At 53.5% G+C, this 23,458-nt stretch overlaps 8 protein-coding genes across 8 annotated transcripts; 5 read left to right on the top strand and 3 right to left on the bottom strand.

Annotated features, from left to right (window-relative positions):
* Window positions 1–296: 296 nt before the first annotated feature.
* ACET3X_004255 (uncharacterized protein) lies at window positions 297–1,682 on the bottom strand. The gene has a single exon (XM_069450439.1). It carries the CDS (start codon window positions 1,514–1,516, stop codon window positions 533–535), a length of 984 nt encoding a protein of 327 aa, XP_069308233.1. The 5' UTR covers window positions 1,517–1,682; the 3' UTR covers window positions 297–532.
* Window positions 1,683–4,953: 3,271 nt separating this feature from the next.
* Window positions 4,954–5,850, top strand: ACET3X_004254 (uncharacterized protein; the record flags this gene model as incomplete). Its single annotated transcript, XM_069450438.1, has 2 exons — window positions 4,954–5,040; window positions 5,119–5,850. 2 exons carry the CDS (start codon window positions 4,954–4,956, stop codon window positions 5,848–5,850), a joined length of 819 nt encoding a protein of 272 aa, XP_069308232.1.
* Window positions 5,851–7,247: 1,397 nt separating this feature from the next.
* ACET3X_004253 (uncharacterized protein) lies at window positions 7,248–9,887 on the bottom strand. Its single transcript, XM_069450437.1, has 3 exons — window positions 9,191–9,887; window positions 7,810–9,072; window positions 7,248–7,756 (listed from the first exon to the last, which is right to left on the bottom strand). The coding sequence occupies exons 1-3, from the start codon at window positions 9,771–9,773 to the stop codon at window positions 7,593–7,595; spliced, it is 2,010 nt and encodes a 669-aa protein (XP_069308231.1). The 5' UTR covers window positions 9,774–9,887; the 3' UTR covers window positions 7,248–7,592.
* Window positions 9,888–10,678: 791 nt separating this feature from the next.
* ACET3X_004252 (uncharacterized protein) lies at window positions 10,679–11,837 on the top strand. Its single transcript, XM_069450436.1, has 2 exons — window positions 10,679–11,248; window positions 11,299–11,837. The coding sequence occupies exons 1-2, from the start codon at window positions 11,018–11,020 to the stop codon at window positions 11,530–11,532; spliced, it is 465 nt and encodes a 154-aa protein (XP_069308230.1). The 5' UTR covers window positions 10,679–11,017; the 3' UTR covers window positions 11,533–11,837.
* Window positions 11,838–12,207: 370 nt separating this feature from the next.
* ACET3X_004251 (uncharacterized protein) lies at window positions 12,208–15,570 on the top strand (the record flags this gene model as incomplete). Its single annotated transcript, XM_069450434.1, has 9 exons — window positions 12,208–12,309; window positions 12,362–12,378; window positions 12,431–13,261; window positions 13,313–13,411; window positions 13,833–14,158; window positions 14,222–14,233; window positions 14,278–14,314; window positions 14,371–14,789; window positions 14,870–15,570. The coding sequence occupies 9 exons, from the start codon at window positions 12,208–12,210 to the stop codon at window positions 15,568–15,570; spliced, it is 2,544 nt and encodes an 847-aa protein (XP_069308229.1).
* A 1,155-nt stretch (window positions 15,571–16,725) lies between these two features.
* On the top strand, window positions 16,726–17,797 carry ACET3X_004250 (uncharacterized protein). Its single transcript, XM_069450433.1, has one exon. The coding sequence runs from the start codon at window positions 16,931–16,933 to the stop codon at window positions 17,600–17,602; it is 672 nt and encodes a 223-aa protein (XP_069308228.1). The 5' UTR covers window positions 16,726–16,930; the 3' UTR covers window positions 17,603–17,797.
* A 205-nt stretch (window positions 17,798–18,002) lies between these two features.
* ACET3X_004249 (uncharacterized protein) lies at window positions 18,003–19,621 on the top strand. The gene is made up of 2 exons (XM_069450432.1): window positions 18,003–18,416; window positions 18,476–19,621. Exons 1-2 carry the CDS (start codon window positions 18,247–18,249, stop codon window positions 19,521–19,523), a joined length of 1,218 nt encoding a protein of 405 aa, XP_069308227.1. The 5' UTR covers window positions 18,003–18,246; the 3' UTR covers window positions 19,524–19,621.
* Window positions 19,622–20,153: 532 nt separating this feature from the next.
* Window positions 20,154–23,320, bottom strand: ACET3X_004248 (uncharacterized protein). The gene is made up of 3 exons (XM_069450431.1): window positions 21,605–23,320; window positions 21,101–21,532; window positions 20,154–21,035 (listed from the first exon to the last, which is right to left on the bottom strand). The coding sequence occupies exons 1-2, from the start codon at window positions 23,052–23,054 to the stop codon at window positions 21,219–21,221; spliced, it is 1,764 nt and encodes a 587-aa protein (XP_069308226.1). The 5' UTR covers window positions 23,055–23,320; the 3' UTR covers window positions 20,154–21,035; window positions 21,101–21,218.
* Window positions 23,321–23,458: the final 138 nt, after the last annotated feature.

Raw genomic sequence — 23,458 nt, 5'->3', positions numbered from 1 at the left:
CTGATCGGATAGAATACCAATTGGAGATGAGTGCGGTGTAACTCTGGGTCGATGCAAGGTTTAGCCGCGGTAGATGTGGTCAACAGTCCCATCAAAGGCTGCAGCTGCCATCTTACACCAGGTGCACTAGCCTTGTATTGCCCGGAACACGACATGCCTGTCGCTAGAAAACCGTTGACGTAGCTCCAAAAACGTGGAGAGGGCGGCACGGAGGGATTCCCGGAATGCCTAGTGTTTGCGACAACGGCGAAGAGAGTACCTTTGGTTTCGTTTTGAAGTTGTACTATCCTTTGCTCGAAAATGATGTCTACAACCTAACGAGGCCTGTTATCGAACACGGGATGAAGCATTGATACATGCTATTAAACAATACTATGCCCATTATGTTTTTGCTCAAGCGCTTGACTCGTCTACTCATGAACTCGTCATGCGGTCTATTTCGTTGCCGCTTTCGGCTTGTTTTGCGATCGCCGCAATGCGATCTGCAAGATGAATTTCCACCGCCATTTCCTGCCGTTCGGTACTAGAATTTTCATACTCCAGGCATACCCACCCACGCTCTGACCTGAGGAACGCCTCTCGGGAGGAAGTAGACAGTCCACAGCGCTACGAACGCGACTAGGAGGCCCGTGAACTTCTCAAACCAAGTGTGAAAGTAGGCGGCCGTCATGAGAAGCATCCACCACATCAGCGCCGCAACACCGAGCGCGAACTTGACGCCACGCGCGGTAGCTTCGCCCTCGGACTTTACCAGCTCTTTCTCCACTGCAACACTCGCGACCTTGCCATCTGGCAAAGTGATCAACCTTCCGTCTCTCAGCCCTTCTACACGCGTCAACGCAGGCAGGAATTCCAGCCACAGAAGCGATGAGCCAAGAATAAGCAAGAAGACGTGTCCAGAGATGTCATGGCCACCCTTCCAGGTTCCACCAACCGCCTTACAAGTCGCAGCCGTGATGTATTCCCTTGTGTTGGTCATTTCTTCCCTCGCCTGAGGATCTCTTATTACTTCGCATTGACCTCCAGTGAACCGGAAGCCGCGATCAATTAGCGGCGGTCCAAAGAACCACTGTGTCATGAAGCACCACCAAGTCGTCACAAGACCATATCGCATGACCGCTCGGATGCGCCTCGCGCTCGCACCCTGACCGAAGCCGGGGTGGAAGGTAACAAACACAGCGAATGCCAATGTGGTCCAGAACCATCCTTGTTTGACAAAGTATACATTGAAGATGTTCTTTTTTTGCGCAAAGTACGAGGGCGCGAATTCGGTGGGGTGGGATTGCAGCGTTGCGGAATAGGGCGCAGCTCGATTGGAGGGCGAAAGTATGCTGAAGACGCTACCGAGGAGGAGTGTCGACGGGTAGATGGCGATGAGTTGTGCTTCGAGGCGCGTAGGGAGGAAGGGAGAGCGGCGCGCCGATGAGGTCGGTGAGCGAATGGTGCCGCCGGGCATGCCAGCTGTGAGAGGCACACCATTGTCCATGTCGTTCTCGGGTTTACGACGCGTTGCCATGGTTGTGGAAGAGTTGGGTGACGTGCTCAGTCGAGCTAGAGGCTGCTGTATCAACTCCTGAGGGTAAGGAAACTGCAGTTCAATGGACAAAGTATCGCTTAACCGCAGTACAGGAATGCGAGCTGTTCAAATTTGATTGTGTGAGAAGAAGGACGTCTGCAGCCTGGATTGTAGGAAGTGGGCAGCTCCTGTGAAGCGAAATGGAGAACAATGACGTTATGTGGTTTTCGACGTCTGGCCGCAGCTGTGGCGCAGAACGCTAACTGTATTTGGCCTACCACCCAGGCACCGGTTGCCATGAACTCTTCGGCATGACGTCGCTGTAAACGATACATTAGTTGCTCTAGGATTCTGTCCATATGCTTTCTCCTACATTCGAAATATTGGTCATGATGTTGGTAATTTCCGACTATAACCATTTTACCGGCAACTGTACTTGGGTGTGAGCATATGTAATACCTTCCAAGGAAGAAGTTGCGCATGCTCTACTGGACGCAATGCGACACACTGCACAGTGTAGATAAAGCCGCCGCAGTGGTGGTAACGGTCCGTACGAGCTAAGTTGGTTTTTACCATTAAAGACTAACACAATTCACCACACCGAATCTCGCTATACTCAATCAACAAGCCCAAGCCCATCCGCCGTGGTCATAGGATACACTGGCAATATGCTATATGATGGATAGCAGCCGATTGCCACTCGAATGGATCAAGGCAGTCACGCCTCGCAGAACTACCAGTACCCCAGAACGTCTGATCCAGGAGACCATGTGTCCTCATTTCCAAGAGATTCGTGTTCAAGAAAGTACGAGTAAGTCGGAGAAGAGACCGGCCCACTGTTACGAAGGGAATGGAAAGACGATTTCAATAATAAATTCATGGCTTTCAATGTGGCCGGACTGCAAAAGTTGGACCATCGGATCCACTTCTCGCTTTTGATCAGTATGCTCTCTCGCTTTTGACTTTTGCTATCGCATGATGCCGATAGCGATATCAGGTGCGGCGCCATAATCCATCATAGCCTAGGAATAGTCAGCTTTCTCGCGTGGCAGATGATCATCTTTCACACGCGGACTGATATGAGCAAACTTTCGAATGTTATTGAATAAAGGAGTGGCAGATTGTAGGTGACTGCAGAAACAACAAGGTGAAGTCGTCTTTGAGTGGCAAAGTAGTGTTTGACTCAACCATTCCAGCCTTCACTTGATCGATATAGCGACCACAAACTCGTGATCACCATCGACATTTCCCTGGTTTATCCATTCTTGGGGCCTATAAGTTTTTCTCCTATAGTATTCTTTGCTCTTCGACAAAAAACCCAATTAACACTTCCACCATACTACAGATGGCTGATACACCAAACGAGAACAGTAAATCCCCATCAACAGAGCCTTGTGATCATGGATATTGTCCCCTGAAACATCTGGACGGATCCCTCTTCCCAAACAATAACGGAGATTTTGCCTATTCGTTTATGCAGCCACGTGGATCAGTCAGCCAACTATACAATCAATGTAAATGAACATACCACTATCTGAAAACACTAAATTGACATTCTGGAATAGCTCCAGCGGCGGCCCAACCCCCGTGGGAAGACCCAGACCAGGCTTGGCGCTATGTAGACGGCAGAGTCTGGACCGGCGAGGCATTTGTGGTTCCTTATCGTGCTGAGCCAGATACCAGGTCAGATAGAAGTAATATACAGGCTTCTGAAGGCTCCTCGACTGCGCCAGTTTCGCAATACCGCAGGCGAATTCCGGCGCTGGGAGGACCACCTGACCTGGGCGGCCTTGGTTTTAATGAACCAGCACAAGGCCTAGGAGTCTATCTGAATCGTGGCGCAGGTAAATGACGGCCTCCAAATCATTGTTAGGCTTCTCGCTAACCCATCATATCACAGACTCTTCCTTTCAGAACCTTGTTGTCGCATCCAGTCCCGGTTCACAAGCCTCTACTGCACCTCCCAGCAACATTGTGAGAGACCCCCCACCTACTAGCAAGGGTCAATTCGTGTTTACCGGTTGGAACGACGACGCGAAACGGCAGCTGTTCATGTGGAAGGTGAAGCGCAAGAAAGGGTACGCATTCTTCCTGCATCTCTTCCCTGGTGAGACTGTGGAGTCACTACACGAGGCTTTCCAGCAGTACAGGGATGAAGGAGAGCGTCTCTACAACGGCTAAGACGTGCCAGCATGAGTAGGTTTGGCTTGACGAGTTTTGAAATACACGAATTCGTTTTGCTCCAAGCGCAGTTGGACAGTTGTAGCTGTCTACTTTTGTGTCAGCTTGATGCACATATTGAACAGGAAAATCATATTGAAGCCGATTAAGCCGTAGCACGAGATGCAAGTCCGGAAATCATAACTCATCTTCCCACCTTCTCAAGGTCCGCTCGAACAAAACATGGTACAGTCCCAGCTAATACAGCACCACAATGACCTGTACAAGGCCTATGGTTGTTCGAAACAGTTAATGAAGGGGCGTCATGACGTGACATACTGACATAAGGTGTGAGCCAAAGAGATCCCTCATGGACAGTCGACCGCGAGAATCTCGTGGCATAGGCTTAGTCATTGTCGCTAGCGTGTCAATTTCGCGTGGTTTCCAAGCTAGCCCACCCTCGTCGTGACAGCCACGTCCCGCTCATCAAGCCCATCGCCATTTTGTCTCTTTCCGGGTCATTATCCTGTACTGTCGCCTGCATTCCCTTTCCATCTGCGTGCTTCTGTTCCCTCGTGGAGGTCATCGTGAACTCGGTGCGTGGACTTCCGATCATGTCCGGCCGAGGGCAAACCTGCAGTCACCTAACAGGTCTTTCGATGCGCGCAGCAACATCTTGAGTGTTTCTTGAACAGAGGAATCGTATTATTCGTAGACTCTGTTTCGACACAGATCCCGTGCACCCACACTGCACATGCATTTCTATTCGAATTCGTCCTTGGTTTTCCTAGCATCACACAAAAGTGGGATCCGGAAGCTTAGCCATGACTTGTTTCTCTTATTTTTCTCCAAGACGGCTTTGCAAGGGCTGAATGCTGTATTCAGAACACGACCATCAGGACCCAGACGGGACCTGCGACGCTTTTGAGACATGAGCGACCCCAGCGTCCAAGCGAGTCGTCGACCCTGCCGCGCATTGGCGTTTGACACAGTACTTCGACCACTAGCGATTGCCAAGCTGACCTGTAAACGTCGTGGATGCGTTCCATTATGCAAGTTTCGGCAATGCAAATGTACGAACTAGACGATGATTGGGGTAAGCATATGTCGCTAGAACTTATGGGCTTGGAAAGGACTTACATACAGTGCATATTTTCAGCTGATCGTTGACAAACTTTTTGGCAACATCTTCAATCCATTTTGTTTTCCTGTTCATCCCGCTGCCGGACAGCTATCTTCTTTACGCAACCTTATTCGAAAACATCCAATTAGCCAACATGAAGCTCTCTCTGGAATTGACTCTCGGTCTTCTGACCATATCGTGTGTAGATGCTTTCGTCGTTCCTCCACGGACACTATGGGCAGTAAGTACATCCGGACCCTATACTAACTTGGACTCCTACAACGTCTTGGTCCGTAGCATATGCTTACACGTGTGATAGACGAAAGCAGCTCTTGTTTCCCGCTCGTACCGGGCGCACCCCGTTCGACGCGACGCAGACTTTCAGAGTCTAGACTCGTTGAGCAACGGGAGAATTCGCCATCGCGAAGCTCAGAAACAAGGAGGTGGAGGTGGTCTCATGATCGGAGGACTCACTCTTGGTGGTCCAGATGGCGGGATCACTGGCGACGGCCTTAAGCTCGGTGGAAACCAGAAGGGCAACGGTACAGCGACGACTGAAGAGGCACCTAGGTCTTCAGCGACAAAGGGCGAGAAACCCGCGGCCGCTGAGGAGGGAAAACCCGCTGCTGAAGAGGGGAAGCCTGCTGCTGAGGAGGGAAACCCCGCTGCTGAAGGAGAGAAGCCTGCAACTGAAGGAGAGAAGCCCGCTGCTACCGAAGAGCAAAAGCCGAGAGAAACTGAGGCTGGCGCTGGCGCTGGCGCTGGTACAGAAAACCAGCCTGGACGTGCCGAAGGAGAGGCGGCGAAGAAGGAAGCTGAAAAAGAAGCTCAAGAGGCAAAGGGAGAAAAGTCAAATGGTGTCAAAGCTACTGAAGAATCTGAAAGATTCTCTGAAGAGTCTGGTATCACTCTCGGTCAGGATGGCAATGCGGAAAATCTGGGTGGCAATTTGGGCATCACAGAGGGTTCGGATGGCAGTAAGTCTATTGGTGGATCTAACGGTATCAATGTCGCCGCCAACGGAGAAGCGACTCTGGCAGGCAATGAGTGAGTACGACCCGCTACGAGTGTGCGACCCTGATGCCAGCCGTCGACATCATGTACATAGAAGGCACTTTCGAATAGAGAAAAATGGCTGATCAACCCGTCGTTTCCCATTCCCTCATCCCGCAAAATGCTCCTCAATATGATATGCAATCGCTGCCTCATCTCCTTCAAACTCTCCACACACCGGACATGTCGCAACCTCAGGCCCCCTTGACTCTGCACTCCCACCTCCCTGATGTCTCCGATCCGCCTCTTCTAGCGCAGCAAACATTCCCACGTCGGCCGGCTGTCTCCTCCTCCTTTCATCATAAAGATACTCGTCCTCATCCCTGATATCCCTCTCTATTCGCCCCCCAATCATCCTCCCCGGTCTCCGCGCCACACTGTTTCCCCCGCCTTCACCGTCTCTACCCAGCCCTGCTTCAGCACCACCAACAACAGCCTCACCCTGCGTTCCTTCACTCTCGGAGACAATCTTCTGTACCCTCCCAACCCTTCCATCTCTTAACCTTACTTTCACACCCCGGGGATGATCACCACGCGTTAGCAGTTCTGCTACGATACCGCGGACTTGGTGTCCGGTGGGCTGGTCTTGTTTGAGGACAATGGAAACAGCTGTACCGGGGTTGAGGGAAGCGAAAGACGGAACCGGGGGGTAGTCTGGATCTGGTCTGAAGTTTGGTCTGCCACGGCCTCCTCTACCACGTCCTCGTCCTCGTCCTCGTCCTCGTCCCCGCGGATCTGGGACATGGAAGTTGGCGTCAGAGTTGTAGATGGAGGATGGCGTGGAGTCGCCGCGGCCCTGCGGTGTATGGGCGCCTCGTGATGGTCCTGAAGCGGGTGTTTGGCGGTTGGGACGGCCGCGTCTCGAAGGTTGCATTGCAGACATCCAAGCGTATAGTTCTGTGGCACGATTTGTAGAGAATACAGGAGGTGTAGATCAAAAAGTTCTTCTCTTTAAACAATTATCCGAGGAGTTGTTTCTGGTGCAGTTTGAATAATCCTTATTCTCTCCTTGGACGCATCTAAAAACCTGCGGAAATCTAACTTGGGAAACAAGGAGTGGATTTTATCAGCTTGGAGTTTAGGCGAAACGGTGCTAGTATTAAACAAATGCTTGTAAGAAGAGTTTTAGATAAAATGATTACTAAAGGTGTTGAAAAGATGGGAATTGAGGTGTCGTGTACTATGGAAATCAAGGTGACGCGAAATGTTACCAGTCGGTTTTCGCGATGTCTTAGTGTGTATGACGTCATTGGCTCCTTTCGCACACGATTCAGTGCGACAACATAGATAATCCACCGCAATGACCATTGTATATGAACACTATTGCGACTTATCCTTGTGTCAGGAGGCCATCTCTATCCGCACATCACAAGCACAAGGGCAATCCCTTGGTCATTAACTTTAAAATTTCGCATTGCACTACCAATTCCAACATGGCACATACGGCAGACATTTCTTGGAAGTGGATTTCATGCACAAGATAGTAATGAGAGACGCCAGGCAATGCTAAATTTCTCGGAAGCCAACATGAAAACCAATGCTTCGCATCCCAACCAAATACAGGAGAGCGATCCGAACGGCCGTCTATGCATCTACTGCTCGCGCATCTCCTGTATCCAACGCCAGTGAATGAAATCTGTCGGAAACGTTCTGCCAAGGGTATACACACGAATCAAAGAGAGGATGATGTGTTTGAGACGGAGCGTCGTCGTCGTGGTTGTGTGGGTATAAAGGAGGCGCTTAGAAGGGGAAGCCGCCAGGGGGTCCTCCTCTTCGACCACCACTAGGCATACCGCCCATGCCACCGAATGGACTGCCGCCGCCGCCGGTGCTGAAGTGGAATCCACCTCCGCCGCCACGGCCGCCTCCCATGCCTCCACCCATACCGCCGAACATTTGCATGACTGTGTATTTTGTTAGCGTGTGAAAGTTTTCTCATAATGGTTGCAGTACTTACGGATCTCTGGGTCAATGCCACCACCCATGCCTCCACCCATGCCGCCCCCACCGAACATGTCGTTGGGGTCGACGAGATCAGCGCCAGAGTCGTACCGTTCACGCTTCTGTGGGTCGCTCAGAGTCTCATGTGCTTCTTGGATCTCCTTGAACCTGTCTGCAGCGTCCGCGTCGTCGGGGTTCTTGTCGGGGTGATGTACGATGGCCAGCTTTCGGTATGCCTTCTTGACTTGTTGCTCCGTGGCGTCCTTCTCAATACCGAGAATCTTGTAGTAGTCCTTCCTCTTGCTCTTCTTGAGCTCCATTTCGGCATCGCGGATCTCCTTGGCGATTCCAGGTTCCGACGGGTTCTCTTCCTGGATGGCCTTGAGATCACGTACAGCTTCCTCCCAGTTGCCGCTTTCGCCCAAGGCTTTCGCCCGGGTCTTCCGTGCCTTTGTGTAGCTCGGGTCGAGCTCCAGCGCCTTCTCACAGTCGGCAATAGCCAGCTTCCAGCTCTTTTGCCGGCTGTGGCAAAGGGCTCGGTTCTGGAGGATCTTGGAGTTTGTGCCCTTGTTTGAGGGGTCGACTTCTAGCGCCTGGGTGTAGGTGTCGATGGCTTCTTGGAACCTGCCAGCCTTAAAGGCAGCGTTGCCTTCCGACTTCATGCGGTCCAGTTTCTGGACCATGCGAAGGTACTTTATAGCAGCCTTGAAGTCAGGGTCGCAGGCAAGCGCTTGTCTGAAATGTTGGACAGCCTTGTCGTTCTCGCCCTGGGCGTATAGGATGCGGCCGCGGAGCACGAGAGCATCCGGGTCCTGGTTGTTGTACCGTAGCAGCGACATGGCAACGTTTTGTGCTTCTCCAAGCGCATTGGCATTACCCATGCGCAGGTGTGCCTCTCCCCGCATAAGCTGCCACTTTCGGGGCTTGTCTACACCAGCACCGAGACCCTTCTCGGCCTCGTTGAGAGCGTAAATGACCATGGAGCCGGAGCCCTCGTTTCGTGCAGTGTCCTCGGCCATGCGCAGGTGTTTCTGCATTGTCAAGGCGGGCTGCTTGTCTTTGGCTGTGGCGTTGATGGAGTCGTACACCTGCACGGCCTCGTCTGGCCGTCCCAGGCTTGTATATACTCTGCCTAACCGCAGCAGGATCTTCATGTTATTGGGGTCCAGCTCGTCGGCCATCTTGCAGTCTTCCATGGCCTCGTAGAACTTGTTGGCGGAAATGTAGGCGGCGGCCCGGTTCGAGTAGTAGGTGGCATTCTTGGGGTCGGCCTCGATAGCTGCGGATTTGGTTAGCCCGGAGCTCTGCCTGGTGTGTGTGTGTGTGTGTATGTGTGTGTGTGTATGTGTGCTGTAGTGCAAAGCTGCGGCTAATGCATGGCAAGTATCACTACGCACCTTTGGAGTATTCTTCGATGGCGCGCGGGTAGTCTTTGATTTTGAAGAACTTGTTGCCGGCAGCCTTGTACTCCTCGGCGTCTATGGTCGGGGGCTCGGCCGGCGGGGTGGCCGCCTCGGGGGTGGCAGCGTAGTTTGCAGTGGGCGGCGGGGGGCTCTTTGTGTATCTGTGGGGTGGAGGAGCGGGCCCGTCCGGGGCACCGTGGGCGCCATTTGTCTTTGGGGCGTCTGCTGGGGGGCTCGAGGGTGCGGGCGAGGACGAGCGTTCCCTGTCGACGTCCATTGGCTGGGGCGTGGGCTGGTCCATGGCGGACATTTGCGAGGACAGGCGCTGGCGTTCCTCGGGCGGCAGATTGAGCGGGTGGGAGTCGCGGTCGTACTTGGAGGACCGCTTGGACGAGTACGAGCTCGAGCGGCGGCTGGAGGAGCGTTCGCGGTCCTTGAGCTTCGAGTGGGTGTGCTTGTCGGGCGAGGCAGGAGGGGTGCCCGAGGCAGCCTGGGGTGAAGGTCGGGGGGCAAGGTTGGGGATGTCTCTGGTCTTGGACGACTTCTTTGAGGATGCGAAGAAGGAGGGAAGAACCATGGGGGCGAGCTGCGGAAAGGATAGCGGCCTGGGTGGTGTCACTAGAAATTTAGTCTGGCGGCAGCGACTGGTGGTTGAGATCCAGGGCGGATAAAAATTAAGCTGGGATTTTGGTCCTAAAAACGATGCTAGAATGTTCCATATCAGCGAGGTTAAAGCCCGCTAACACCTCTGCCACCAGGGCAAGCCGCAGCGGACGTGCATCGGAAGGCTGGGGCTGATGATCGCTTGCACGCCGCGCCGCCATACACTGCACCTGCATGGCCAGAGCCGTTGCACCCTCAGTCGACAGCTATACCGTGTGTGGCCTCTGGCTCGCCCACGCCCGCACAGAGAGGTTGGGAGCCGCAGCGTCAACAGAGGACAGCAACACCGTGCATGGAGGATGCGAATCTCTGTCCACTCCCGTCCCTCGGCGGCTGATTTCGGTCGGTGCGTTGCTTTACCGGCGGCCAGCCTGCTCCTTTGTGTGCCAATGTCAAGCTCTCCGAAGACGACCCACGACACGCAAAACAACACCGAGAAACCACTCGGAGTCTCGTAGCAGACGAGCGCTTATCACATGACTCGTCGTCGCGCAGAGGAACATTTCGGGGGACTGCGCGATCGGCTGCAGGTTCCCAAAGAGGTAACTCAGCATGCCCGCGACCAATCAGAGCCACCTGGCCAACGACTGTCCAAATGTTGATACTCGAGTCGACTCGATGCCCTCAGTCCTAACGCAGAACACGTCCCTACTATGATTCATTCGAGTTTGGATTACAATGCCGTCGGCGTGCGTCGCCAGCTGACCACCTTACTCCTCCCAAACGGCCCCGCTCCATCTCACCACATGCACTAGCCCAGCGATCCTGCAGCTCTCGCATACTGTAGCACTCTGCCTCGTCTTGTTCCACAAAGTCTCAGCCCATGCCACGTAAACACCTGCGTAGAGTACCCAGCCCAACTTGACGTCCCCGTCACACTGCTGCCGCGCTCCATCTACCCGTTAGTGCCCCTCGCCTTCGTCATCCCGCCTCAGTGTGCACGTGCCATCAGTTACCGGCAGAGCGGCGTCACCTCCAGGCCAGATCCAAAGCCTCATTCCAGATCCCAAGAGAGCAATCGCGCTTGGGCGCAACAGCGGGAGCCACAGACCTGGAGCCCTTCAAACGCTTCGCCGCTAGCCCCCTCCCGCCACTTTCGTTTCCTCCACAAACCCACACACACACACACACACACACACACCCGCGCCAACAGCACGTATGACTGGCGGCGACCAGCAACGAGCGGCCACTTCTGACTACCGCTCCGACTACCGCCACGGTCACAACGCATCTTCCACGCCCCAGCAGCCCACAATCAGCGAGTCGGATCGTCTGTCCATCACCATGGGACTCACCTACAACATCTACCTCAACTCCACCGCGTCGCGCATCTACGGCTGCAAGAACTGCAAGACGCACCTCTCCAACCATGATGACATACTCAGCAGGGTCAGCATACTCGCAACTCCACGCATCAGCAGAATGCTAACATTACCAAGAACTTCCGTGGCCAGCACGGCAAGGCCTATCTCTTTGACACGGTCGTAAACATTACCGAATCCGACCCCAACGAGCGCAACATGACTACAGGGCGTCACATAGTACGCGACATCCACTGTCGCCAGTGCAAGGAGACGGTCGGCTGGAAGTACGACAAGGCATACGAGGCCAGCGAGAAGTACAAGGAGGGCAAGTTCATCCTCGAGGAGGAGCTCCTATGCACAGTCACCTAAGGGGAGGAGCCGTATTACTACATGTTGTCTGCGTCGTTTATTTTGCATAGCTATCTGTTGCGAGTCTTGGATTGGATATGGCGCTACGGTTTTGGATTATACGAAAGGCGTTTACGCGTTAGGTTTGACTGAACTTCCGACAAGGCGTTCGGGTGTTTTTACATGGTACGCTAGATCCTGCAGTGTTGTTGCTGTCTTCTTTATCCATGAGCTGGCGGGTTGGTGCGGAAGTAGCGGAGAGCTGCAAAGAGCTTCGAGCTTCGAGCTTCTTGGAGCGTTGAACCGTCCAAGTCCGTAGAACCGAATCACGCAATTCATCAGCTCACGACACCGGTCTACGCATCTCCCACATGTCTCCAGATGTAGCGTACTACCACAGCTATGGTGTTTGAGCTATGAGACACGCGTGCAGCCAATGTGCTCCCACTGCCCGTGGTCCTTACCCCGCAGTCGAACCTCGGCGGGGCAGAAGCTATCATATCATCTCATCACCGAGGAACCCATCTCGCGCGTCCGATGTCGTCAGAGCGCGCGCCCTATATCGCGCCTTATAGGCAGTCCACCAGCTCCACTTGGTCGCTTTTAGTTTCTCAATTCAAACGGGTGTCTTAGTTCCTCGTCACGCTCATCTCACCATCTCACCATCGATAATCAGTTGCACTACTCTAACACGACATGAAAGCAGTGGTATTCAAGGGACCGGGGAAAGTGGTGATCGAAGACAGGCCGATTCCAAAGATTCAAGATGCAGGGGATATCATCGTAAAGGTTGAAAAGGTACATCAGCTGTTCAGTATCAGTATCATCAGTTCCTACTAATCCTTCACAGACGGCACTGTGTGGCAGGTACTTGAAATCAGCACCTATGATAGCTACATCTCTGACCAAGTACACCAAGCGAACTGCATGTCTTCCGCGGCCATCAACCATCTGCTACCGATTTCGTCATGGGTCATGAGTTTACCGGCTACGTTCACGAAGTGGGCTCATCGGTCAAGAAACTCAAAGTCGGGGATCGTGTTGTTTCGCCATTTACAACCTCGTGCGGAGAATGTTTCTACTGCACCCACGGCTTCTCTTCGCGATGTGTCAAGTGCCAGCTCTTTGGCTGTCCTGCCCTAGATGGCGGCCAGGCAGAATACGTCCGAGTCCCTCTCGCCGACTCTACGGCCGTCAAAGCACCATCTGGCATCAAAGACGAGGCCCTAGTTCTGATGGCGGATATCTTCCCCACAGGCATGTTTGCAGCTAAAAACGGCTTCCAATATTCCACGCAAGAAGAGATCAAGGATAGTGTCGTCGTGCTTATTGGCTGTGGCCCTGTAGCTCTCTGCGCACTTTGCAACATCACCGACTGCAAGCCAAAACATATTCTCGCCGTCGATTCCGTTCCCTCTCGCCTGGAACTTGCCAAATCTCTGGGCGCGGAGCCCTGGAACTTCCAAACTGATCGCGAGGGCCTCGACAAGCGTGTCAAAGAGCTCACCGATGGTCGCGGTGCGGACATTATTATTGAAGTTGTGGGACTCTCGCCTGCCCTTCGCATGGGCTACGAGCTTGTCCGACCTTGGGGCATCATCAGCTCTGTCGGTGTGCATAATGGCGAGATACCCTGGACCGGAAACGAGGCATACAACAAGAACGTCAGGGTTCAGATGGGAAGGTGTCCTGTGAGAAGTGTGTTCGAAGAGGCGTTGGAAAGCTTGAAGCGGCACCAGGACAAGCTTGGGTACGTTTGGAGCTGGGACATGGAACAAATCTGATGGCTAACACATGGTAGATTCATGGCAGACAAGGTCATGCCATTGAGCGAAGCGGTTGAGGGCTATGACTTGTTCGACAAGATGAAGGTGCAGAAGGTTGTTTTCGATGCGCAAAAGTAGGTCTTGCACGCGATGGAGGCATTGGGCGGTGTTGAGATGGCAGGCGTTGATTGATGGTAGTAGGGGAATGTGCATAGGTAGGCGTAGTCGCAGTGTCTTCAAAGCCGAGTTGAATGATTGAATGGTGGATAATCCGCGCATATCAGCCAATCATGATTCCAACCGGCACGATGCATTCACAGTCCACACATCGGTAGCCAATACCCTGGATGCTCTGGTTTAGCTGCATCTTCGTGGGGACGTGGCCGTTTTCAAGGCCTGTGCACGCGGGGTCTATTCTGTTCTGTGCTTCGATGATGGGGCGCGCGATACCGGTACCTGCGAACAGCTCGATGCATTCACGCCTGCAGGCCATGCATGGTGACTGCCCCCCTAGAAACGGTGTCGACTGCTGCAACAAGGACATGAAATGCGCAGAGTCCCCTGTGGCTTCTTCCCAGCATCTGCAATCTCTGTGAATACGGCAAGGCTCGTCCGTCTCGCTAAGAGAAGCTACATCTGCCGCCCTAATATTGCTCTGGCCCAGGGCCTCGTCTCCCTCCGTCACCTTACCTCCACTCTACCTCCACGCTCCAAACTGGTTCCGACAACACACCTCTCTTCTCTTCTCTTCTCCCACGCGCCCCCCAACCCTCCTCTCCGCTCCCACCTACCCTTGCGCCCTCTCCTCCCCCCCTCTTCCTCTCATCTACCTGTCCGCTATCCCGCACCGACCACCTCCCCCGCCACTTCCGTAATCGCCAGTGAGTAGCTTATATGCAGACCTCCAAACACAAACCTCGACTCAATTGCTGACGTTCGACAAGATAGTCTGGAGAGTTTCGGCCCGTCCTCCTCACCCCATCCTCCCTGCCGCACCCAGGTCTCGTCCCCGTCTCCACGACCAAACTCCGTCCCTTGTAAGTATCGCGACATTGCGCGTGTCGCAAAACTACGTCACTAACCGCAGCTGCAGCGCTTCCCTAGGCCATCTCCACAACATGTCCTCAGAAGAACCCCAGCCCGGTCCCGGTCAGGATGCTAGCCGCGTCGCCGACCAGCTGGACCGCCTCAACATCGACGGTGAGGGCGAGGTAGCTCCGCGCACCGAAGAGGAATACGCCGAGTCGCAGCTCACCCTGCGAGCCATTGTTTCGTCCAAGGAGGCCGGTGTCATTATTGGCAAGGCGGGCAAGAACGTTGCTGACCTGCGCGACGAGACTGGCGTGCGCGCCGGTGTCAGCAAGGTTGTTCAAGGTGTTCATGACCGTGTCCTCTCCGTCACTGGCAGCCTCTCTGGTATCGCCAAGGCTTACGGCCTAGTCGCCAAAGGTCTGCTCGAAGGCGCTCCTGCAATGGGCATGGGCGGCGTTATCCGCACAGATGGCACTCATCGTATGTACAATTGCGAAACCACGGCGCTCGCCCAACGACCTGGCTGCGTTTGAGAGCTGGTACCAAGCTAACTTCTGTAGCCATCCGCCTGCTCATCTCGCACAACCAAATGGGCACCATCATTGGTCGCCAGGGCCTGAAGATCAAGCAGATTCAGGATGCCTCTGGCGTTCGTATGGTTGCACAGAAGGAGATGCTCCCCCAGTCCACCGAGCGCATCGTCGAAGTCCAAGGATCGCCTGGCGGTATTGAGAAGGCTATCTGGGAGATTGGCAAGTGTCTCATCGACGACTCCGAGCGCGGCTACGGTACTGTCCTCTACAATCCTGCCGTCAGGGTACAGCCTGGTGCTGGCCCCGTCCCGCTTTCCAACGGTGGTGGCGCACCCAGCGGTGGTATGGGCGGACGCTCGTACAACCGCACTGGTCATGGCGCCGACTTCAGTGATTCGCCCCCTGCCTTTTCCCGACGATCTGGCTCCGACGCCGCGAGCAGGCCTCCGCCCCCAACGCATACCGAAGATGGCGAAGAGATGCAGACTCAGAATATCAGTATCCCTTCTGATATGGTCGGCTGTATCATTGGACGTGGCGGTAGCAAGATCAGCGAGATCCGCAAGACCTCCAACGCCCGTATCTCCATTGCAAAGGCACCCCATGACGACACTGGCGAGCGCATGTTCACCATCACTGGTAGTGCCAGTGCCAACGAGAAGGCGCTCTATCTCCTCTATGAAAACTTGGAGGCTGAGAAGATGCGTCGCAGCCAGGCCCAGGAGTAGACGGCTCCATGAACGCATATGCTACCCAACATCGGCGCCGTCGGGAGTTTCGCGGCCTTGTCGCCACACCCTGAGGGCCTTGCTAGCTCTCTCGGGAGTGGCGAGACAGCCCGAGGCCACTCAGGCTTCGCTATACAGTGCGAACTCTTTACATCCGTCGCCATCTGCACTTATGCCTCTAGTCATGGAGGCGAGGAAAATCGTCAACAAAAGCATGGATTTGCTTAGTTTCTTACTTGCTGCTACTGATGGATACCATGGATTGTCTGGAGCATTGTTTACTTTTCTTCCTATTGTCGAGAGAGATTTGAGTGCACGCTGAGCGGCTCACGAATGTCATGACGTTATGGCCTTTGATATCCGGATTGTACATCTGCTCATGGGTAGCAGCTCTGACATCCATCCTTGGGTTTTCTTGGCGAAGAAGAGCTGGAGAAGAGCTGGAGAAGAAGTGAGATGATTCTCGCCATCTCCTGGTCTCTACTACGACACTCTGATGATGTACCTTCCTAATCACTCCCTCACTCCTTACCCGAACACCTTTCCCCCTTCCTTGCTCTCCGCACCGACACTCCGATAGAATCAAACAACATCAATTACAAATATCTAGAATTATATGATGACGATGATGATAATGATGTCCAAGTTCGGATGCATGATGCGGTGCTTGGGAAAGTCTGAAGATGATGGTGCCCAGAGAGAGATGAGGTTAGCATTGGACGTGCAAAACGAGGCTGTCCGAACGGTTGGACCCTTCAGGCGCAGTACGTCATTAGTGTCACGCTCGGACGAAGCACCTGCGCATGACAAGCGATCTGCACCCCGTACACTCGGCTGTGCAGATGGACAGCGTGCAAGAAGCTCGCGGCGAAACATGCCACGACGCGTGCATGTACCTGCAGCAGCAGCAGCAGCAGCAGCAGCAGCAAGTTGAGGAGTTTGTCGCTGCACGCGCTGTACAGTCCCCCACGCCCCATACTGTACGGTGAGGTTCGGCGGGCAGGGCTCGCTAATCCTTCCACTGTTCTGTGCTTGCCTAGACCAGGATCGGGCCCAGGGATTGGTAGACTAGGGCACTAAGGGCAGAGACAGATTTGGCACCCGACTGATTTCCGAAGGCTGGGATGGCAGCTGTTTCTTTTCAGGAGCTATGCTCTTCTAGGAAGGGGTGCATGATGGTTAAAGATGATTTCTTGACCGCATGTTCCCTCTCTTCTTCGCTCCTGCTCCTCCACCCTGAAATTCTTAGTCGACGACCTTACTCCCAGCCGGCACAGTACGGAACCACGGTCTGAAGAATACAAGACCTGTCACAGCCTGCACACCAAAACACTCTTCTGACCTGAGAGCCACTACCGCCATGGCGCCTATTCAAACACAGACAATCACACCCCACCAATTCAGCAACCCAGTCACAGTCATACGGGCCTCGGGACGCATATCCAAACCACCAGCGCGCTCAACGCGCACACAGACCAAAGCACTTCTCTCCCACTCGCCACAAATACCTACCGCCCACCCAGACATTGACATTAGTCTGCTCCGCAACAAGCTTCTCCTCCAGTGTCGACAATACATTCCCTCTGAGCTTCTTCACGAAGCACTGGCAGACGGCATCTATTCTCGCGCGACACACTGGATTACGCCTTCTTCCAACGCAGCTTCCAAATTCGGCAAGCGAAAACGCTACTATGTCTTGCACAGCTCAAACTTCACCTTCCAGTCCATGGGTAGCGCGTGGGAGGCGCGGATTCTGTCTGGGGGCAGCCAGCCAATCGATGCAGGAAACGGTGTAGTGATTTTCGTCAAGGAGAGGAGAGAATGGGATGCGTTCATGGCGGGGTACAGAAGGCAAGGAAAGCGAGCGGGGCAGTTGATGAGGCTCAAGCAGAAGGATACTGAGCGAGGGTGGAGGGACGCATGGAAGAGGAAATGCGGCATGGAGGAAGGTGGCGGCAAGGAAGTCAACGCTGGGCCCATGTGGGTGCTCGTCAAGAGCGCTGTTGCGAAGATTGTCAGAGGCGAGGCGTGAGCTGCATGCTGGCTGGGCTCTTTGGGAGGAAAAGTGGGTTTGCATCTGCTGGCGTTTGGCGCGTTTTTCTTGATCGACTTAGCGAGCATTTACGACCTTTATGACGGCTGGGGCGGTACGCTTCGCGGCTTTGACGCTGCTTTTAGCCACTACCTAGATAGATATCTACCTACAAAATCAACGATACCATCGAATCAGACTTGAACCGAAACACACTTCTTCTCCCAGACGTGTTGTGTGTGTCTGCTCGCACAACTCGCCGACAGGCCGAGTGAAGCGTCGCGCCCCCGCATCGGTTGAATTAGCGAAGCGGGTATCCCTGAGGCTCAAACATGGCTCGTGCCGCATCTCATTTAGCTCCGTCTTAGCTCCGGCGCCCTGGATGATGCCACGGTTGAATCTTTGGTCAATGCAATGTAAATCTAAAGACAGGTGTACTTTCCTCGCTTTCACCCGCAGTCGCTCTACAAACACCGTCTGCCCGACTTTTCTCTTCGCGCGCTCTTCACTGCGCTGTCCACTCCTTTCTATACACCAAAACAAGTTATAGTGTACCCTACCTCCCACGCGCACGCGCGCGCACCCCTTCCACGAAACCATCACCAACGCGTCAGTGGAGAAACAACCGCAACAGAGCACCCGAAATGGCAGAAGCAGTCCGACGCAAGGTCAACGATACCAATGGAGGCGCAGTGCATGCAATCGAGCAGAAGCTGGAGGAGCAGGCGGAGCTCCATGCGCGGAATCCTCAGGAGCAGAAGGAAGCAGGTCTTTTCCAGCTGGTAATCTGCGTCGCCGGTATATACGGAAGTTTGTACGTCACAAGGCGCGAGAGGCGATTGGATTGGCGAATCCTGGCTGACAGGAAGACAGCATGACTTGGGCGTGGATCCAAGAGCGGTTGACGACTACCACCCACGGCCCCAAGAACGAGCGCTTCACATACTCCATCTTCCTCAACACGGTCCAATCTGCCTTCGCTGCCATGACCGGCCTCCTATACCTCAACCTCTCGGCGAAGAAAGACCCAAAAACCGGCCTCCGCAAAGTGCTCCCTATATTCCCTTCCAAAGACATACTCGTGCCGCTCCTTGGAATCGCCCTCACCTCGTCGCTCGCCTCTCCTTTCGGATACGCGAGTCTGAAGCACATCGACTACGTCACCTTCATCCTGGCTAAGAGCTGCAAGCTGCTACCTGTCATGTTCCTCCACATCTCGCTTTTCCAGAAGCGATACCCCATGTACAAGTACGCCGTCGTTGGCTTTGTAACCTTGGGTGTAGCCGTCTTCACCCTGCACAGCCCTTCGACTGCGAAAAAAGCCGCAAAGAAAGGTGTCAATGCGGACGCGTCGCAAACCATCGGTCTGGTTTTACTCGGTGTCAATCTACTCTTCGACGGTCTGACCAACACGGTCCAGGACCACATCTTCAGCAGCTTCAAAGGCTTCACTGGGCCCCAAATGATGTGCGCGCAGAACATCATGTCGACAGCACTAACAGTTTCCTACCTCCTCGTCACCCCTCTCCTGGCTTCCACTCCCCTCGCTTCCTGGATCGGACTCGACCCCCGTTCTACCTCTGGTGAACTCTCCGACGCGTTCTCTTTCATAACCACCTACCCCGCCGTAGGCTGGGACGTCCTCATGTTCTCGGCCTGTGGCGCCATCGGCCAGGTCTTCATCTTCCATACCTTGGCTCACTTCAGCTCGTTGCTGCTCGTTACCGTCACGGTTACGAGAAAGATGCTGACAATGGTTTGGAGTGTGTGGTGGTTTGGCCATGAAATCACGGGCATGCAGTGGCTTGGTGTTGGCCTAGTGTTTGGTGGAATTGGAGCTGAGGCTGCGGTGGGGAGAATGGAGAAGGCGAAGAAGGCTGCGGCTAAGAAGAAGGAGGAGGAAGAGAAAAGGAAGAGATAGACGACGTGCGCGTCTTTGTTAGATCCTGGACAATACAACGGGTTTGGCATGTTCATTTTGATAGAGCAACCGACAATAGACTTTGCATTCCATGTGGATATAAAAGAGAATGTTATGTCAACTACTTCTTTCGATACTGTCGACATGATGGGTTTGACGCAACCACTACAACCAAGGTCCAACCTTGGAATGATACCCCTGCCCGCCATCGTCATCAAAGCTAAACCGAGAGTCCAATGAAAATGTTCCAAGTCGGCTAAGAGTGGGGATTTGCCGGGAGCTCTAGTTCGTGTAGCGTGGTATGAACGCTGGCATGTATGTGTGATGAATGGTGTCGCGCTCGCTTCGACAAGGTTTTGAGATGCCGCATCTGCTTATGCGGGTCTTGATGGTGCAAGCGTGCGTGTACTATGTGTTTTGTAGTTGTGGCTAGATCGATCATCATAGCAATCTACATCCGCGTTCATGCTGTGCACAGAGTACCTGATTCTTAGCCGTTTAAACATCGCGTAGATGAGAGAGGCCGCTTGTTAGATATAACAAAGTGGCACAGTCAGGCTGAGCCTTACTCAGCTGTACCACCACTCTCCGATTACCCCACCTTCTCTTCTCTGGCTCCAACACTCACCTCCTGTGTAAACATTCTGCTCCTGCTGTTTATCGACAAAAAGTGCTTTGTATCATGTCAAACAATCCTCTTCTTCCATCCTACGGCGCAGCGACGCAGCGCGCTCGCTCCAACGAATATCATTTCGTTGGAAAGCACACTTATGCCTCGTGTGCATTGACGGACACCATATGTGCACCCGTTTTCTTTATCAGTGCCATTTTCGCTACTCTCTGGGCAACAGATCTTGTAAGTACGACTCTAGTACTACTTCCAACCTCTAGAGTCTACTAATTGACATGATACAGTTTGATTCAACGCCAAATGGCTCCGCACCTCTTCTCCCATACTTTGCTTCCATCTCTCTCGTCATATCGACATGTTTTTGGTTCGGCTATCTCATCGCCATCGCTATCGACGATGATCGCGGCTCTGTGCTGCGGAGGAAGATCACAATTAGCATTGCAATTGTGGGGAAATTAGTACTTGCAATAGCTCACATGGTGATGTGGCAGGCATACAAGATGTGGTACGAGGGATTTTGGACACCAAGTTGGGTCCTTGTGTTCATGGCGGCGCAGGCTTGGTTTGACGTCGTGTTTGTTGGGGTAAATGGGTGGGTGCTGTGAGAGGCCTGCGAATGTTCTGGTTTCTTTACTGTACCTTCCACCCTTCACTGCTTGACCAGATATTAACAGTCGTGTGGGAATTTACGCATTAGCATATGCTGTGGCTGCTGTTTCTGCGCCTCTAGCTTCGTGGTTGTCGGTAGCCAGCTCGTCGGACACAACGTTGCGAAAGTATAGAAACTCGCTGCCATATAGCATCTTGTTCGTTTCCACGAGGGAAAAAGTTGATTCATCGTTGGAAGATATCTTGTATCACTGTTATTTAGCCAACGACAACTGAGCGTGGTGTTGGAATTAGCTCTCATCTCGCAAGGCTGACCTTCTATATATCTTTGACACACCTCCGACATCGATTGCTTTCCAATTCAAACCGCTTTCGCACGTTCTCATATGCGTTGCGGAGCGTACACGTCGATGGCAAATATCGCAGATAGACACGGTACATCTGTTGAACCAAGTCTACTCGACACTGCCCTTCTTCGCCCACTCCCTCAGAACGTTCTTCTGAATCTTGCCCGTACTTGTCTTGGGCAGCTCCTTCACAACCACAACCTCTCTGGGTACCATAAAGCGACTGATGTTACTGTTCTCCTTGGCCCATTGTATCACTTCTTGGCCCAAAGTTTCGCTGTTCGTCCCGTCTTTCGTGGTAACAAAAGCCTTGGGTCGCTCGCCCCAGTGCGAATCAGGAACGGCGCACACACCAACTTCGAGGATAGAGGGATGAGTAGACAGCATGGCTTCGAGAGCTACACTCGATATGTTTTCACCGCCTGCGGAATGTGCCGTCAGTATATCGTTTCAAAAGGAATTGCAGGGCGATGTCAGGAGATACAAGAACTTACCACTAATGATAATATCCTTCGCCCGATCCAAAATCTGAATCGCGCCATCTGGATGCCAAACCGCCAGATCGCCTGTATGCAACCAGCCACCTTCCCACAACTTGCGCGTTGCCTCGGCATCCTTGTAGTACCCCTTCGCGCAGATATTGCCCTCGAAGATGACTTCACCTATCTCTTCCCCATTTCTTGCTACGTTGACAAGAACACCCTCTGGCTGCTCTGTCTTGATGACCCGCGTCGCTTTGCCCACAATGAAACCATGGCCCTGTCGTGCCATACGATTGTACTTTACTTTCTCAGGAAGCACGTCCCATTCAGGCATATGGTACCCTTTTGTGATTGGACCGTAAGTTTCCGTGAGGCCATAGACGTGTACAGGGTTCAAGTTCAGATTTGACATCTGTTCGAAGAGCCAGGCACTTGGTGGACTTGCCGCTACAGTCACTCTGACTGATTGGGGCAAACGTTCTGCTTCTTTTGCCGCGCAGAGGAGGGTGTTGACCGTAGGCGCAGCGTTGAAATGTGTGATACCTTCCTCCTTGAGTAGGCGCCAGATCTCTGGGTAATCAATCTTGCGAAGACAGTAGTGTGTTCCTCGCACAGCGGTCACGGCCCATGGGAAGGTCCAGCCGGTGGCATGGAACATGGGAAGAGTCCAGAGATACTTTGCGCGGCCTGTGTGATAGTTTAGCCCGGATTCGATGACATTGCCCATTGCAGCGAGGTAGACGCCGCGGTGCGTGTATTCGACTCCCTTTGGCCGTGCCGTTGTTCCGCTGGTGTATGCAAGTGCCATGACATCCTCCTCGTCCTTTGCTTGCGCCTCTAGATCTGCCCAGCCCTTGCCTCCCTGTTCGATATCGTAGTTCAGTCCCTCGAGTACTGCGTCGTCGAAAGGGCCTGAGAGCTCGCCTTCGGTCGCGTCCGTATCAGTATCAATCAATACCGGTACGTTTGGTCTTTCTTTCTTATATTCGTCCAACAATCCCACAAACTCGGCATCCGCGATAATCATATCAACGTCCGAGTGCTGGAAGATGTAGCTGATGTCATCGTGCTTCAACCGATAATTGATCGCGACATTAACACCTCCTGCCGCTGCGATACCAAAGATGCTCTCCAAGAATGCTGGAGTATTTGTCGACAGTATACCGACTCTCTTGTATCCATGTTTCCTCAGGTAGTATGCCAGCCCTCGTGCGCGATCCGCAGCTTCAGCGTAGGAGCGTCGTAGGATCTTGTTGTTTGCTGTCTTGTGGTATATGGCCGTCGCGTCGGGCTCGATTTGCGCCGCGCGCCAGAGGAACCATGTTGGGCTGAGGGTGTGGAAGTTGTGTCGGTGATGGTATTCGTGGCTGTCGCCAGGGTGGATAGGTGGAGGCCCGGGGACAGGGTTCGCTGAGGTGAAGTGCGACGCGAGTTGCTTTAGACGGTCTTTAGCCCCTTCCATTGTACCTGCACGGCAATCTAGTGGTGTATGAGTTCAACGACAGCTTATATACACGTAAGAGAAATATCGATCTACAGAACGGTCCAGGCTAAGCTGAAGGTATAGACGCAAGCGTGCGGAGTAACTCCGCTACGGGACGAGATGCGAGAGTTGTCCGAGGTCTTGAGCGGTCAAAGATTCACAAGCGCACTTCAAACAGGGGTAGGGAAAGGAAGAAGAAATATGTCGCAGCTCCTTTCTACAGCGGGCCACTGCCTGGACGCAATCCGATGCATGTCTTGTAGCCTCAGGTTGGGGAAATCCGGGGAAGGGTTCCGGTTCCGTTGCGGTACGTCACAGCCGAGGTTAGCCGTCCAGTAAGGCTGGCTACCTTGTCCATCCTCCCGGGCGTGTCGGATCGGATG

This window comes from Alternaria dauci, chromosome 3 (assembly GCF_042100115.1).
Source record: "Alternaria dauci strain A2016 chromosome 3, whole genome shotgun sequence".
Taxonomy (NCBI): domain Eukaryota; kingdom Fungi; phylum Ascomycota; class Dothideomycetes; order Pleosporales; family Pleosporaceae; genus Alternaria; species Alternaria dauci.
Note: the sequence above shows the minus strand (reverse complement) of the source record. Positions and strands in the feature narration are given on the sequence as shown.

What these genes read in the sequence shown, in the direction of transcription:
- ACET3X_004255 (XM_069450439.1), bottom strand. Translation starts at nt 1,516, where the DNA reads ATGGCAACGCGTCGTAAACCCGAGAACGACATGGACAATGGTGTGCCT.
- ACET3X_004253 (XM_069450437.1), bottom strand. Translation starts at nt 9,773, where the DNA reads ATGGTTCTTCCCTCCTTCTTCGCATCCTCAAAGAAGTCGTCCAAGACC. An exon ending in CATCGAAGAATACTCCAAAG is followed by an intron (nt 9,073 to 9,190) that starts GTGCGTAGTGAT and finishes CCAAATCCGCAG; the next exon opens with CTATCGAGGCCGACCCCAAG. An exon ending in TGGCATTGACCCAGAGATCC is followed by an intron (nt 7,757 to 7,809) that starts GTAAGTACTGCA and finishes CAAAATACACAG; the next exon opens with TCATGCAAATGTTCGGCGGT.
- ACET3X_004248 (XM_069450431.1), bottom strand. Translation starts at nt 23,054, where the DNA reads ATGGAAGGGGCTAAAGACCGTCTAAAGCAACTCGCGTCGCACTTCACC. An exon ending in GAAGGATATTATCATTAGTG is followed by an intron (nt 21,533 to 21,604) that starts GTAAGTTCTTGT and finishes CACATTCCGCAG; the next exon opens with GCGGTGAAAACATATCGAGT.
- ACET3X_004250 (XM_069450433.1), top strand. Translation starts at nt 16,931, where the DNA reads ATGGCGCCTATTCAAACACAGACAATCACACCCCACCAATTCAGCAAC.
- ACET3X_004252 (XM_069450436.1), top strand. Translation starts at nt 11,018, where the DNA reads ATGACTGGCGGCGACCAGCAACGAGCGGCCACTTCTGACTACCGCTCC. An exon ending in ATGATGACATACTCAGCAGG is followed by an intron (nt 11,249 to 11,298) that starts GTCAGCATACTC and finishes AACATTACCAAG; the next exon opens with AACTTCCGTGGCCAGCACGG.
- ACET3X_004249 (XM_069450432.1), top strand. Translation starts at nt 18,247, where the DNA reads ATGGCAGAAGCAGTCCGACGCAAGGTCAACGATACCAATGGAGGCGCA. An exon ending in GCCGGTATATACGGAAGTTT is followed by an intron (nt 18,417 to 18,475) that starts GTACGTCACAAG and finishes ACAGGAAGACAG; the next exon opens with CATGACTTGGGCGTGGATCC.